The 13,245-nt window shown below is 40.0% G+C and overlaps 2 protein-coding genes across 2 annotated transcripts in view; one reads left to right on the top strand and one right to left on the bottom strand.

Annotated features, from left to right (window-relative positions):
• LOC126100420 (AP-4 complex subunit beta-1-like) overlaps positions 1 to 10,357 on the bottom strand; it is a 38,233-nt gene extending 27,876 nt beyond the window's left edge. The window contains exons 1-3 of the mRNA XM_049911022.1: positions 9,829 to 10,357; positions 9,637 to 9,752; positions 9,297 to 9,560 (exon numbers count right to left, since the gene is read on the bottom strand). Of these exons, the coding sequence (XP_049766979.1) occupies positions 9,297 to 9,560; positions 9,637 to 9,752; positions 9,829 to 9,915 (467 nt within the window). The 5' untranslated portion in view covers positions 9,916 to 10,357. The remainder of the gene's footprint in view (positions 1 to 9,296; positions 9,561 to 9,636; positions 9,753 to 9,828) is intronic.
• A 2,160-nt stretch (positions 10,358 to 12,517) lies between these two features.
• Positions 12,518 to 12,961, top strand: LOC126101439 (nuclear nucleic acid-binding protein C1D). The gene has a single exon (XM_049912095.1). It carries the CDS (start codon positions 12,518 to 12,520, stop codon positions 12,959 to 12,961), a length of 444 nt encoding a protein of 147 aa, XP_049768052.1.
• The last annotated feature ends 284 nt before the right edge of the window (positions 12,962 to 13,245 follow it).

Genomic DNA, 13,245 nt, shown 5'->3' on the forward strand with positions numbered 1-13,245 from the left:
GATGAAAGATGCGGCACCACACACACTACTGAACATTGTTTTCTGCATATGGAAAGCAGAATGCACAGCAGTATATGTTGATGATGTAAATTGGACTGAACTGCTCCTCGGCATGCAAACACTGTCGTGGCTTATCTTGCACGAATGCCCCAGAAATTGAGTTTCATGAGGATTAGGAAGACATTGAAGATATGTTCCAAGCCAAGGAAGCTGGTGAAAGAGCCACAATGGATCCTGGAGATCAGATGCTGGACTGGGACCTGCCATCTCCCAAAAACCCTCGATGGAATTGAAATTTTATAAAATGTAAATCTCTGGTATTTAAATCTCATTTTTTTTCTTTTTCTTTGCTATTGTCATGCCCTTTCATTAGTTCATTTGTACAATGTTCTACATTACTCATACGTAAATATATGCTGCACTAAATTTAACCCTGCCAGGTCAGTAGTTTTGCAAGTCGACACTTCTTCTACAGACTCCGTGCTGTCCTTTTGGACAGAATTGGCACTCATGACAGACCTATTGCTTTTGCCTCAAAGTTATTAACTCAAACTCAGTGCAATTATTGAAAAAGAGGCTCTCGCTATTGTGTATGGTGTGACAAAATACCATCACTATTTGCAAGGTTGCACGTTCTATTTAGTGACAGATCAAAAGCCTCTGCAGTCCTTGTTTCATCTGACAAAGCTGGTTCCTACACACACTGCTCAAAAATTGCAACATTGGGCTTTGTTGCTTTTGCAGTATTAGTATGAAATTGTGTACAGACCTACCGCAAAGCATGGCAATGCAGACACCCTATCTCGCCTTCCGATTGGCCCAGACTATGATTTTGATGTATCTGCTGCATCTTGTTGCCAAATCAATGTGCAGGACTCTGAATTGCTGGAATGTTTTCCCTTGCACTGCAGAAAAAATGCAGAGGCCACGGAAGCAGATCCAGATCTGAAGATTTTGTTACATTACACTCGCATGTCATGGCCTCATTCATTAAACAGTATCCAGAACTCAGTTTTGCACCAATATTTTGCACATCAGAATAACCTTTCAGTTCCACAGGGTGTGATTCTAGTTCAAAATGACAGTGGACAATTGCGTGTGCTTATCCCAAAGTGTTGCAAAAGGATGTGTTGTGATTGCTCCACCAAGGACATTGTGGAATTGTTCGCACTAAACAGTTAGTGCACCGGCACTGTACTTGGCAGGGCATGGATGCCCACACTGAACACATGTCGGCACAGTGTCGCTCATGCACGGAGGACCGATCCGCTCCACCACAGACATTCTTGTCTTGTCTTAAGACTCAATTGCAATGGCCATGATTGCACATTGACTTTGCAGGACCATTTTGGAACACTTGTTGGCTGACAGTGGTAGACTCTTTTAGTAAGTTTCCATTTGAGGTGCCTATGGCTTCTATCACATCACGTAGCACAATTCAAGCATTGTCCTCCATATTTTGCATAGAAGGTTTGCCAGAAGTACTTGTGTCGGACAACAGACCACAGCTCACGTCATGTGGCTTTGATCCGTTTCACCCACAATCCAGTGAGCAAGCAGAATGCTTCGTATGCACTTTCAAGCAACGGATGGCCAAGCTTCACACCACCCACACACCGGAACAGACGCTGCAACTCTTTCTCACCTCCTATTGCTCCCACCTACGAGATGGACCATCACCGGTGGAACTTCTGCATGGCCGCTGCTGTCGGACATTGCTACACTTGCTACACACACCGCAGCATCCGGCGCTGTCAATGGTCCACAAGTATCACTTTGCGCCACGTGATAGGGTTCTTTTCAGGGTTTATGGCAACTGTAGACACTGGGAAAGAGGAATGATCCAGGAACGCATTGGCTCTTACATGTACTTAAATTGCAGGTCCCGATAGTCTGCAGCACCGCCACACCAGAACCAAATTCGCGCATGTCATTTGCCCCACGATTCTGCTGCTTTTCTTCCCCCAGATTCACAGCTTCACAGGACCGTGCGGCCTTCACAGTTGCCCGCTGGTGCCACCAGGGCACCCCAGGAGGAGTGTATGGACAATGTGCCCTCACCCCTGCTGTCGCCATGGACCTGGGCATGCCGTCACCATCACCATCATTGCCCCAGCACGTGCCCTCAGGTCTGGATGTGTGCCCTGGCATCAGTTACTGTTGCCTCACAAGCCAGATTGTGGGGTAAAGTTGGGAGCATGCTGTCCTCCACGACTACAACTATGTCCAGCATCCTGCCTCCCTCCAAATCGTCGTTCGCATCCTCACTACACAACAATGGTGATGCACTTCGGAGGGGAGAAATTTGCTGGTGTAAGCAGGTGCCAACACAGCAGGTGGCAAAGAATTTGTGAGAAGATCGATAGAGGCCAAAGACAGAATCGCAAGAAACAGGCCGCCAATGCCCTCTCGGCTGCCAGTATTTAGATCGCCACTGAGGACCGAAGGTCCCAGTCACTCATTGAGTGAGTCAATGAGTTGAGTCGTCAGTCACAGCAGCATAAGCTCAGCCTATAGCTCAGAGTCAGGCAGAACATAGCAACCAGAGTAGCGTACATAGCCGACTCGTACTTCACCAGCAGTGAGACTAACCTGGACTATTATAGAGTATCTGTACCACAACACTTGGATTATCTTGAGTTAAGTAGCTTTCTTGTTGTTGTTGTTGTTGTGTTCTTCAGTCGTGAGACTTGATTTGATGCAGTTCTCCATGCTACTCTATCCTGTGCAAGCTTCATCATCTCCCAGTACCTACTGCAGCCTACATCCTTCTGAATCTGCTTAGTGTATTCATCTCTTGGCCTCCCTCTACGATTTTTACCCTCCCTCTGCCCTCCAATACTAAAATTAGTGATCCCTTGATGCCTCAGAACATGTCCCACAACCCGGTCCCTTCTTGTCAAGTTGTGCCACAAATTTCTCTTCTCCCCAATTCTATTCAATACCTCCTCATTAGTTATGTGATCTACCCATCTAATCTTCAGCATTCTTCTGTAGCACCACATTTCAAAAGCTTCTATTCTGTTCTTGTCCAAACTATTTATCGTCCATGTTTCACTTCCATACATGGCTAGACACTCCATACAAATACTTTCAGAAACGACTTCCTGACATTTACATCTATATTTGATGTTAAGAAATTTATCTTCTTCAGAAACACTTTTCTTGCCATTGCCAGTCTACATTTTATATCCTCTCTACTTTGACCATCATCAGTTATTTTGCTCCCCAAATAGCAAAACTCCTTTACTACTTTAAGTGTCTCATTTCCTAATCTAATTCCCTCAGCATCACACGACTTAATTCGACTACATTCCATTATCCTCGTTTTACTTTTGTTGATGTTCATCTTATACCCTCCTTTCAAAACACTGTCCATTCCGTTCAACTGCTCTTCCAAGTCCTTTGCTGTCTCTGACAGAATTACAATGTCATCGGCGAACCTCAAAAGTTTTTATTTCTTCTCCATGGATTTTGATTCCTACTCCGAACTTTTCTTTTGTTTCCCTTACTGCTTGCTCAATATACAGATTGAATAGCATCGGGGAGAGGCTACAACCCTATCTCACTCCCTTCCCAACCACTGCTTCCCTTTCATGCCCCTCGACTCTTATTGTCAAATGCTTTCTCTAAGTCTACAAATGCTAGTAACATATGTTTGCCTTTCCTTAATCTTTCTTCTAATATAAGTCTTAGGGTCAGTATTACCTCACATGTTCCTACATTTCTACGGAATCCAAACTGATCTTCCCCGAGGTCGGCTTCTACCAGTTTTTCCATTCCTCTGTAAAGAATTCGCTTTAGTATTTTGCAGCTGTGACTTATTAAACTGATAGTTCAGTAATTTTCACATCTGTCAACACCTGCTTTCTTTGGGATTGGAATTATTATATTCTTCTTTAAGTCTGAGGGAATTTCGCCTGTCTCATACATCTTGCTTCCACCTAATATATAACAAGCTGAATTAGTTCTTCTTGCAAACACTACAACCATACATACAGCACCACAAGAAATGGTAATCAAAATTCTTGAAAGCATCATCGACTGGTTTTCTGTGAATGGTCTCGCTCTCAATTTTAAAAGCAGTCCACGTATTCAGTTCTGCACAATGATAAGTGTAACACAGGGTGAGGAAGTAACAAAAAAGGGTGGAAACTTCTATACTGATGGGAGTTTTAACTGGAGAAGGCACATTTTTGAACTCTTAAAACAAATTATCTCTGCCACATTTGCACTTTAAATCATTGCAAATCTTGATGAGAGACAAGTCAGGAAGTTGATATATTTTGCATATTTTTCATTCAATAATAGCTTATGGATTAATGTTATGTGGTAAATTATCTTTAAGAAAGTCTTCATCACTCAAAAATGTGCTGTTAGATTAATATGTGGAGCTTATCCACAATTATCTTATAGACATCTGTTTAAGGAGTTGGGCATTTTGACTACCGCTTCACAGTATATTTATTCTACCATTAAGTTTGCTGTAAATAATCCATTACAGTTCAAAAGGAACAACGATGTTCATAATTAGCACACAATAATCTTATTCTTAGCACAAAAGAGGTGAATAATGCTCAACTAAAATTTTTGTTCACTTATCCAGGATACAAAATGTCTGAGACAGAAAAGTAAAACTTTAAAATAAAATGAATAAGCTTCTCCCTGATATTTCTTTCATTCCATAGAAAAAATTCTGTTATTGTAATGTGTAAAAGGTGGTAGGCAGAAATTGCTAACTCACATCTGTATACTTAAAAAAAAAGTTGTTCAGCCTTTAGCCACAGCTACAAATTAAATTTTTGATATGAATCTAAAATGACTTGTTGCACATCATTATGATCTCTCAAGCAAATGTTTCATGGAATGTGAAACTAACTAACTACCTGACTAACTAACAACAATGATTACCAGAGTACAAAGAACGGTTAAAATAACTAGGGAAAAAAAAGAAATCAGTACTGTTATATCTCAGGGAGGAACTTGAAACTTTCAGCACAGGGCAGGAGCATGTAGAGGAGCTGTGGCTTAAGTTTAAAAGAACAGTTGACCATGCAGTGCATAGATATGTTCCCAGCAGAACAGTTCATAATGGGACAGAACCTCCGTGGTATACAGTCACTGTAAAGAAACTTCTAAAGAAACAGAGATTACTGCATCATACATGTAAAATGAAGTGTACGGCCATAGACATGTAGATGCTGAATGAGGAATGTTTGGCTGTCAAGAGAGCAATGCATGATGCCTTCATTGACTACCATAGCAGGATATTGTCAAGTGATCTTTCACAAAACCTGAAGAAATTCTGGTCATATGTAAATGCTGTTGGTGGCACCGAAGCTAGTGTTCAGTCCCTAGTGAATGAGAACGAACTGAATTGCAGGTAGCAAAGCAAAGCTCAAACGCTTAACTCTGTTTTTAAATGTTTCTTTGCAAAGGAACACCCAAAAGAATTGCCCCAGTTTAAATTGCTGTACCACTGAAAAGAGGAGGGAAACAAGTATTTTTATCAGTGCTGTTGGAAAAATACTTAAATCATTAAAATTTACCAAATCTCCTGGGCCCAAAAGAATTCCTGTCAGATTCTATACTGAATTTGCCACTGAGTTAGCCCCTCTTCTAACTATAATCTGCCATAGATCCCGCAAACAAAAAACAGTACCCAGTTCTTGGAAAAAGACAAAAGTAGTAGAAGTGATCCACAAAACTACCATCCAATATCCCTGTCAGCGATTTGTTTTAGAATTTTAGAAGATACGAGGTGCTATCCAAAATTTTTGGAACTGGTGCTGCCATCTGTTGGAAACCTTACCTTTGGACTAATGGCCACCATCACCTCGAAATAGTTCCCATCCGCACATACACACCGGTTCCAGCGCTTCTGCCACTGATCAAACGTTTTCTGGAAGTCCTGACCTTTGAGGGTGTTCATCACCGCCAGTGATGCTTCTTGAATCCTCTCTAGAGCGTCGAACCAATGGTCTTGGTCTTTCAACTTGAGTTTCAGTTTAGGGAATAACGTGAAGTTGCAAGGTGCCAAATTTGGCGAGTACGGTGGGTGGGGTACAACTGCCATGTTGTTTTTTGCCAAAAAGGTCCTGGTGAGCAAGGACATGTGACACGGCGCATTGTCGTGATGCAGCAGCCAGTTCCCTTGATGCCAAAGTTCAGGTCATCATTGCTGCACGTTTTCATGGAGCCGTCGCAAAACGTCACAGTAGTATGCAGAATTCACTGTTTCGTTGGGTGGGACAAATTCTTTCTGCACAATTCCCTTGGTATCAAAGAAAATGATGATCATGCTCCTCACCTGTCTTCCTTTTTTGGGTCTTGGAGAGCCCGGGCTCTTCCACTGGGACGATTGTTGCTTTGTCTCTGGGTTATAACCGTAAATCCAGTTCTCGTTGTAGTGATAACCCGTGACACGAAGGTTGGATCATCAGATGCGGTCTGATGAAGGTCCGTGCACACTTCAACACGCTGTGCCTTCTGATTGGCAGTCAAGATCTTTGGCACAAATTTTGCAGCGACATGATGCATGTCCAATTCATTAGTCAACATTCGTTGACATGTCCCATAACCAATACCCACTTCATCCACAAGGTCTCGAATGGTTCGACATCGATCCACATAAACTAATTGTTGAAGTTTGGCAACAATGTCAGGCGTTGTGTGGCTAACGGACCTTCCAGTGTGAGCATCATCATCATCATCATCATCATCGTCTGTATGGCCAGCCCTGAACCGAGCATGCCATTCAAACACACACGTATGGCTCATGCTCTGTCCCCCAAACACTTGTTGAATCATTGCAAGGGTTTCCATAGCACTTTTTCTGAGATTCACACAGAATTTGATATATATGCACTGTTCTTTCTGCGGATCCATCATAAAATCGCCACACACAAAACACAGAGTATTACAGAAATCACTGAACATGCAACACATCCTCCCAGCAGAATGCCACTCTGCACACTGACTCATCAGATATGCAGCTCTCGCCACCTAGCGGTGCACAGATCTACTACTCCTACTTTCCAGATGGCAGCACCAGTCTCAAAAATTTTGGATTCCACCTCATACTCTGAGCTTACACATAATGAGGTACCTTGAACAGAATGACCTCCTCAATGCCAACCAGCATTGTTTTCAAAAACACCAATCATGTGAAACCCACTCTCACTTTTCTCACATGCCATACTGAAAGCTTTGGATCGAGGCAATCGGGTACATGCAGTATTTCTTGCTTTCCGAAAAGCATTTGACTCAGAATCATACCTATGCTTCTTGTCACAAGTATGATCGTATGGGGTATGAACTGAAATTTGTGACTGGATTGAGGAGTTTTTGGTAGTGAGAATGCAGCATGTTATCTTGGATGGAGAGTTATGGTTAGATGTAGAAGTAACATTGGGTGCATCCCAGGGAAGTGTGTTGGGACCCTTGCTGTTCCTGTTGACCTTGCAGACAATATTAGTAGTAAAATCAGGCTTTTTGCAGATGATGCAGTTATCTATAACGATGAAATCTGAAAGAAGGTACATAAATATTCAGTCACATCTTTATAAGATTTCTAAGTGATGCAGAAATGTAAAATTTTGAACTTCACAAAATGAAAAAATGTAGTATCCTATAACATAAATGAGTCAGCCAACTCAAATACCAGGGCGTAACACTATAGGGATATGAAGTGGAATGATCATAGAGATTCAGCTGTGGATAAAGCAGGCAGTAGACTTCATTTTATTGGTAGAATACTGTGGAAGTGTAATCAGCCTACAAAAGACATTGCTTACAAATTACATGTGTGACCAGTCATTGAATATTGCTGAAGTGTGTGGGATCTGTACCAGATAGCATTAACAGGGGATATTTAACATGTACAGAGAAGGGCAGCACAATTAGTTACAGGTTTGTTTAATCCATGGGTGAGTGTCACAGAGATACTGAAGGGACTGAGCTGGAAGACTCGGTAACATAGACGTAAACTATCCCGAGAAAGTATATTAACAAAGTTTCAAGAACCAGTTTTAAATGATGACTCTAGAAACATACTACAATTCCCTATGTATCGCTCACATACGAATTGTGAAGATAAGATTAGAATAATTACTGTGTGCACTGAGGCATTCAAACAATCATTCTTCCTGCACACCACACATGAATGGCACAGAAAGAAACTCTATAAATGGTACAGTGGAACATGCCCTCTGGCATGCACCTCACACTGGTTTGCACAGTATGGATGTGGATATGTCTGTTTCAATTAACGAGTTTAAACACATGTTGATTTTAATATTAATATAAACAAAATAACTCATAAAAATGATCAGCAAGTGAGCTGTAAACTCACTTACGCTAAAAAGTTTATTTCCTTTGTAAATCTGCTGATACATTCCATTACTCAGTGGGATGTCAGTTATTCAGTTAAGGCATATGGAAAATATAAAACTAAACACAGGGAGTGTGATTTTTTTTTTTTTTTGGGGGGGTGGGGGGTTGTAAGGGAAGAAGAAAGAAGAAGAAACATAGAATTGAGCCCAGAAGTACAATTCAATGTGATATGATACACAGTGGGTTTTATGATACACAGTGGGTTTTATCCATGCATACAATGACATGGATAATCTGTGGTCTGTGACATACTGACCCTTAATATGGCATGTGACTAACTTTCACACAAACCACACGCTGTGAGACACACTTCTAATCAAAGCACTGATGACATTTCTGTAACTGTAATACAGAGTACTTGTGGAGATTGCAATAGCATCTCTGTTCTTTCTAATCGAGTTTGCAGCATCACAAATCAGTCTGTGCATACTGAATCACTGTCATAAAAATGAGAATAGTATCATTTATTCAATGCCTATAAAGATGTCTGTTGCCACAGCTGATGTAGCTGTGGCATTGTACTAAGGAGAACAGAACATCTGTCAGAACTGACAGCATCTATTCTGCTTCTATATAATCTTTCCAAATGTAGATTATGGAGAAAGATTGATCTGTAACATACCCCAAGGTCTAGGTTAGACTGGGAGGTGGCAGTTTGGTCATTAATTGGTAAGCCCTGCACTGATATGGTGAGAATACTTGTTATGGTGCGTGTTTTACACATATTAGAAGTTGATGAGTAGTTTATGTCTGCAGTTTTTATGAAATAATGGGCAACAGCAGAAGGTTAGTATCAACAGGTTTAATATTTCTGCTAACTTAGAATTTAATGTGCATAAGAAATATACCTTAACTAAGTCATTGCCATTCTTCCTGAATTTATCAATATGAGTAGTAATTACCTGTCTATCATTCCAATATCTTGAAGCAAATTGGGCATTTCTTTGAAGATTTTACTACAACCCAACACAGCAGCGTTGCGTACTTTGGGATGCCTGTCCTTCAGAGCTGCATCAACAACAGGTCCCACATATTCTTGTAAAAGTGGTGGCAAGCTGCACAATGTAGATACAGCTACACGCTTCACTTCTGGATTGGGATCACGGCAGTCATTCAGAACTGTATTTACAACTAAAACAGCAGCATCAGGTTGTGCTTTACATATTCTGAAAATGCCAGAAATATCATAGCACTCACATAACGAACTGAAAAAGAATTTGTTTCCTAATATCATTCGGTTACCTCGGTAAAATTCCGTAGATTGTAAACTTGACGCTAGTGTTGTGAGATGGCAGAAGCTTGACAACCGGACCAATAAGACAAGTTATGTCGCCAGGTGTATTTGCCACTTCTGTGAGCTGCAATTATAATACGTTTACCAAATCGATATCATATAGAATTATGCGCATCTTAAAAAAGTGTTAATGACCGTACCTGAAGCAACAATATTTTCAGCTCTTGACTATCTGGCTGTTGACTCTCTTTCAGTATTTTGGCTGCTAAGTTTTCTAAGTTGCTCATTTTGCGATCAACGCATTACACAATGTCCGTCTTATGAAGTCGATGGTTATATGACATCTCCGCGAAAGGTATTCTTTTTTATGTCGACATTTTTGATTTATATTTTGCTTATATTTGTACCAGTATCAACATCACTGCGTGTTGAACTTGAAATTCCAGATAACTAAAGTATACGATACTGCATAATGCTCGGTTTCCACATACATTGTAAACTGTTGCTTGCAGAGCCTCCCACCCTATCCCCTCTTTCACTCATGCCGGCAAACAAACACGTGCAGTCACCCTGCTGGGTGCTGGCACATTTGCTTAGCAAAAATGTTATACACATTTTCACCGGGCCACCGGCAGTGAATAAGTGAAAATCCGTTCTCCCTTCAAAACTCGTGCCAGGCTGCCAGCTATCTTGCCCGTGGAAATGCCCCTGCTGGCATGCCAGTTATATTTGCCGGGCGAACATCTTTGCTTTGGCATTAGTTACAATGTACGTGTTCACGTATCTTTGAATATGGTAGAAATGTTTGAAAACAGCACTGCAAAAGCGTGAGACAGAGGAGGGCAGCTTGGTTGAATCAGGTAATATCTGTATTTACAGATGTCATTTATTTGACCAAAATGTATGTCGTTGCATTGTGTTAGACTTGAGGTTGAGCTATTTAAATACTGAGAACTGTCAGCGGCCCTTGTGTATTATCTGAGCTTTATGTTTGCCGGTTGGTGTCAATGCTTCGTTATAGTTTACTTAAAAAGTTATGTGCAATATTTCTTTTAAACCATACAAAAATGATTATTTGTACTGTTTGAGCATATTTTCGAAATAGCCAAGATGATGATTAATTTCGGTCTAAAATTTGTATGTGCGACATGTTCTCTACTAATATTTATCCTAGTGTGATAGTGTTTTCTGCAAATATGTTTTTCGTAGGAACTGCCTGTCTTGATGATATTTGGGGAGACTGCATGCCCTGTGTACACACTTTTTGGTTCCTTAATGCAGTGGTTTCCATTGTCTTCTGAGCCCTCATCTCATTGATCACTGCCGATTGTTCTATATTTTTGCATCTTGGGCGTCTGTTTGCTTTTCTGCCCTCTTTTGACAAGATAGTTAGAGTAATGAAGATGTAACACGCCATATAAAAAGCTTTTGAAACCTTAATCAGATTTTTTTATCCAGATTGTTAGCTTTCATTTTGATTGAAGCTAGAAACTTTGGACTAGCTATGAGTGATCTTGTATCAATTTCTTTTTTATAAAATCCATAGGGATGCAACTGTACGTTTATTATTTAATTTCGTCTTGTAGGCTAACCTGTGTAATGCAGATACTCTTAACATTTTTCTTCTGTTCTACACTCCAGTTCTTAAAACAGAAAAAGGGTTTGTTTTATTCTCCTATAGTACTGAAAGATGTAGTTACATGTACATACACCTCTGTTAGTGTAGCCTAAAGTGGTAGGAACTTAAGAAAGTTAAAAACATAGAAAGTTAAACATTGTTTCTGAATAGTAGCTCAGGGTGAGAGACAAGCTGTCAGTTACTAGAGATGAAAGTAGCTAGAAGTGATAGGTTAATTATGTAAGAATTTCTGTTGGTGTGAGTGAAAACCTGAAGCATCTGATCAGAGAAGATGTCATATGATCTGATTAGTGAAGTTTTCATATGAAGTTTCCAATTCCACCCATCTGCTTTGACCCGTGATTTAAGGGCGTTGTGGTGTATGACATCATTATGGAAGTTTTTTTTCTGTGAGTTATCAATAAATTTTGTTTGTTTGTTTTGGACATTTTCATTAGGGTTTGCTGTTTGTGGTGCGGTAAGACAATTTATTTTGTGGCTTCTGTCGCTAGATATGAATATGACAATTAAATATAATGTTTTGTGTATTTATGGAGTATTAATGTGTTTTAATTATGTAGGGATGTTTGATTTTTAGATTTTTGAGGTGTTGTGGTTTTGGTTTTATTTTTCATAGTTGTAGGTGTTGGCTTCTTGGTACAAATAGTTGTGGTTGATCTATATAAGTCAATGGAAATGTCCAATTGCGATTTTCGTAGTTTTAGCTGCAGGTGTTGGTGTTTCAGTATTGGCAGCTGTGGTTGACCAATACAGGTCAAGGGAAATGTCCTAATCCAATTTTTGTCATGTTAGTTGTAGGTGTTGGTGTTTTGGTATCATTTTCTGCAGTTGCCATATACAGGTGAGGAGAAGGGTCCGATTCCTGTAGGTTTTGTTGGTGTAGCAGAATGTTGTAATTTTGTTCTTTTTTTTTTTTTTGTCAATTTGCATTCTGAGATTTTGGTGTTTTTTCTCCATTTTGTTTAGCTTGTCCCAACCCTAAAACCACCAGTTTCCCAAGGTTGTCCCATTAGTTTGATTGTATTTTTGGAGGAAGATGTTACTGTCTTATTTATATGTATTTTTGTGTTTGTTTCCATGTGTATGTAGTGGTGCCATAGGTGCGATATTGGAGATGCTTAGAATAGCCATTTCCACCATATTAATGATGATATGAGTCAAAGCAGACAGGTGGAATCAAACATTACTGTAATCCCGTATAATTAATGTGGTGAATTTAATCTTTTCAGTGTTCCTTCAACGGCACTACAATGGCAGAAAACACAATTGATTTTGGAGAGTTATCGACTGATGAAAGCTTAAAGAAATCTGTGACTGAGTTGCATGACAGTGTGAAGAAATTTGGTGATTTTCTACAGCTGGCGTGTGAGAAAGATGTTTACAGTAATCTAAGTACAGAGGACCGTGTGAAATATGATTTATTTCTTTCTTACTCACTCAGTACACTTTTTTGGACCTATCTGCGAACCCAGGGTCTTGATCCTACCAAGCATGCTATTAAAGGAGAAATTGAAAGAGTTCGTGGATATAATATACGAGCACGACAGATACATGAAAGGCGTACCATTATGCCACGTATTGACAAGGCGGCAGCAGGTCGCTTCGTCAGAAGTGGCTTGTGGCAGCCAAGGTCTGCTGAAGAACGACAGCAAGAGGAACAACCACCTGATGAATCAGTAGACTCTGTTATGTAATAAATTGTCCACTTATCTATATACTTCAGATGAGTCTTTAAAATTATTATTTATGTATTGTTGATAATTTTATTAGACTAAAGAGTATTTAGTCTAATTTCTTTTGTACACTGAAAACTACTGTTGACAATTCCATCATCAATACTGTCACCTCATAATGTAAATTGTTCATACTTGCCTGTTTTTATGTAAACATGAAACTGTAGGAACTGCTGAGGTGTAAGTAAAAAGGAAACAACCTACTCTAAATTATGTTGATTCTTCAGTAAGTATAGATAATAATA

This window comes from Schistocerca cancellata, chromosome 9, assembly GCF_023864275.1.
Source record: "Schistocerca cancellata isolate TAMUIC-IGC-003103 chromosome 9, iqSchCanc2.1, whole genome shotgun sequence".
NCBI classification, from domain to species: domain Eukaryota; kingdom Metazoa; phylum Arthropoda; class Insecta; order Orthoptera; family Acrididae; genus Schistocerca; species Schistocerca cancellata.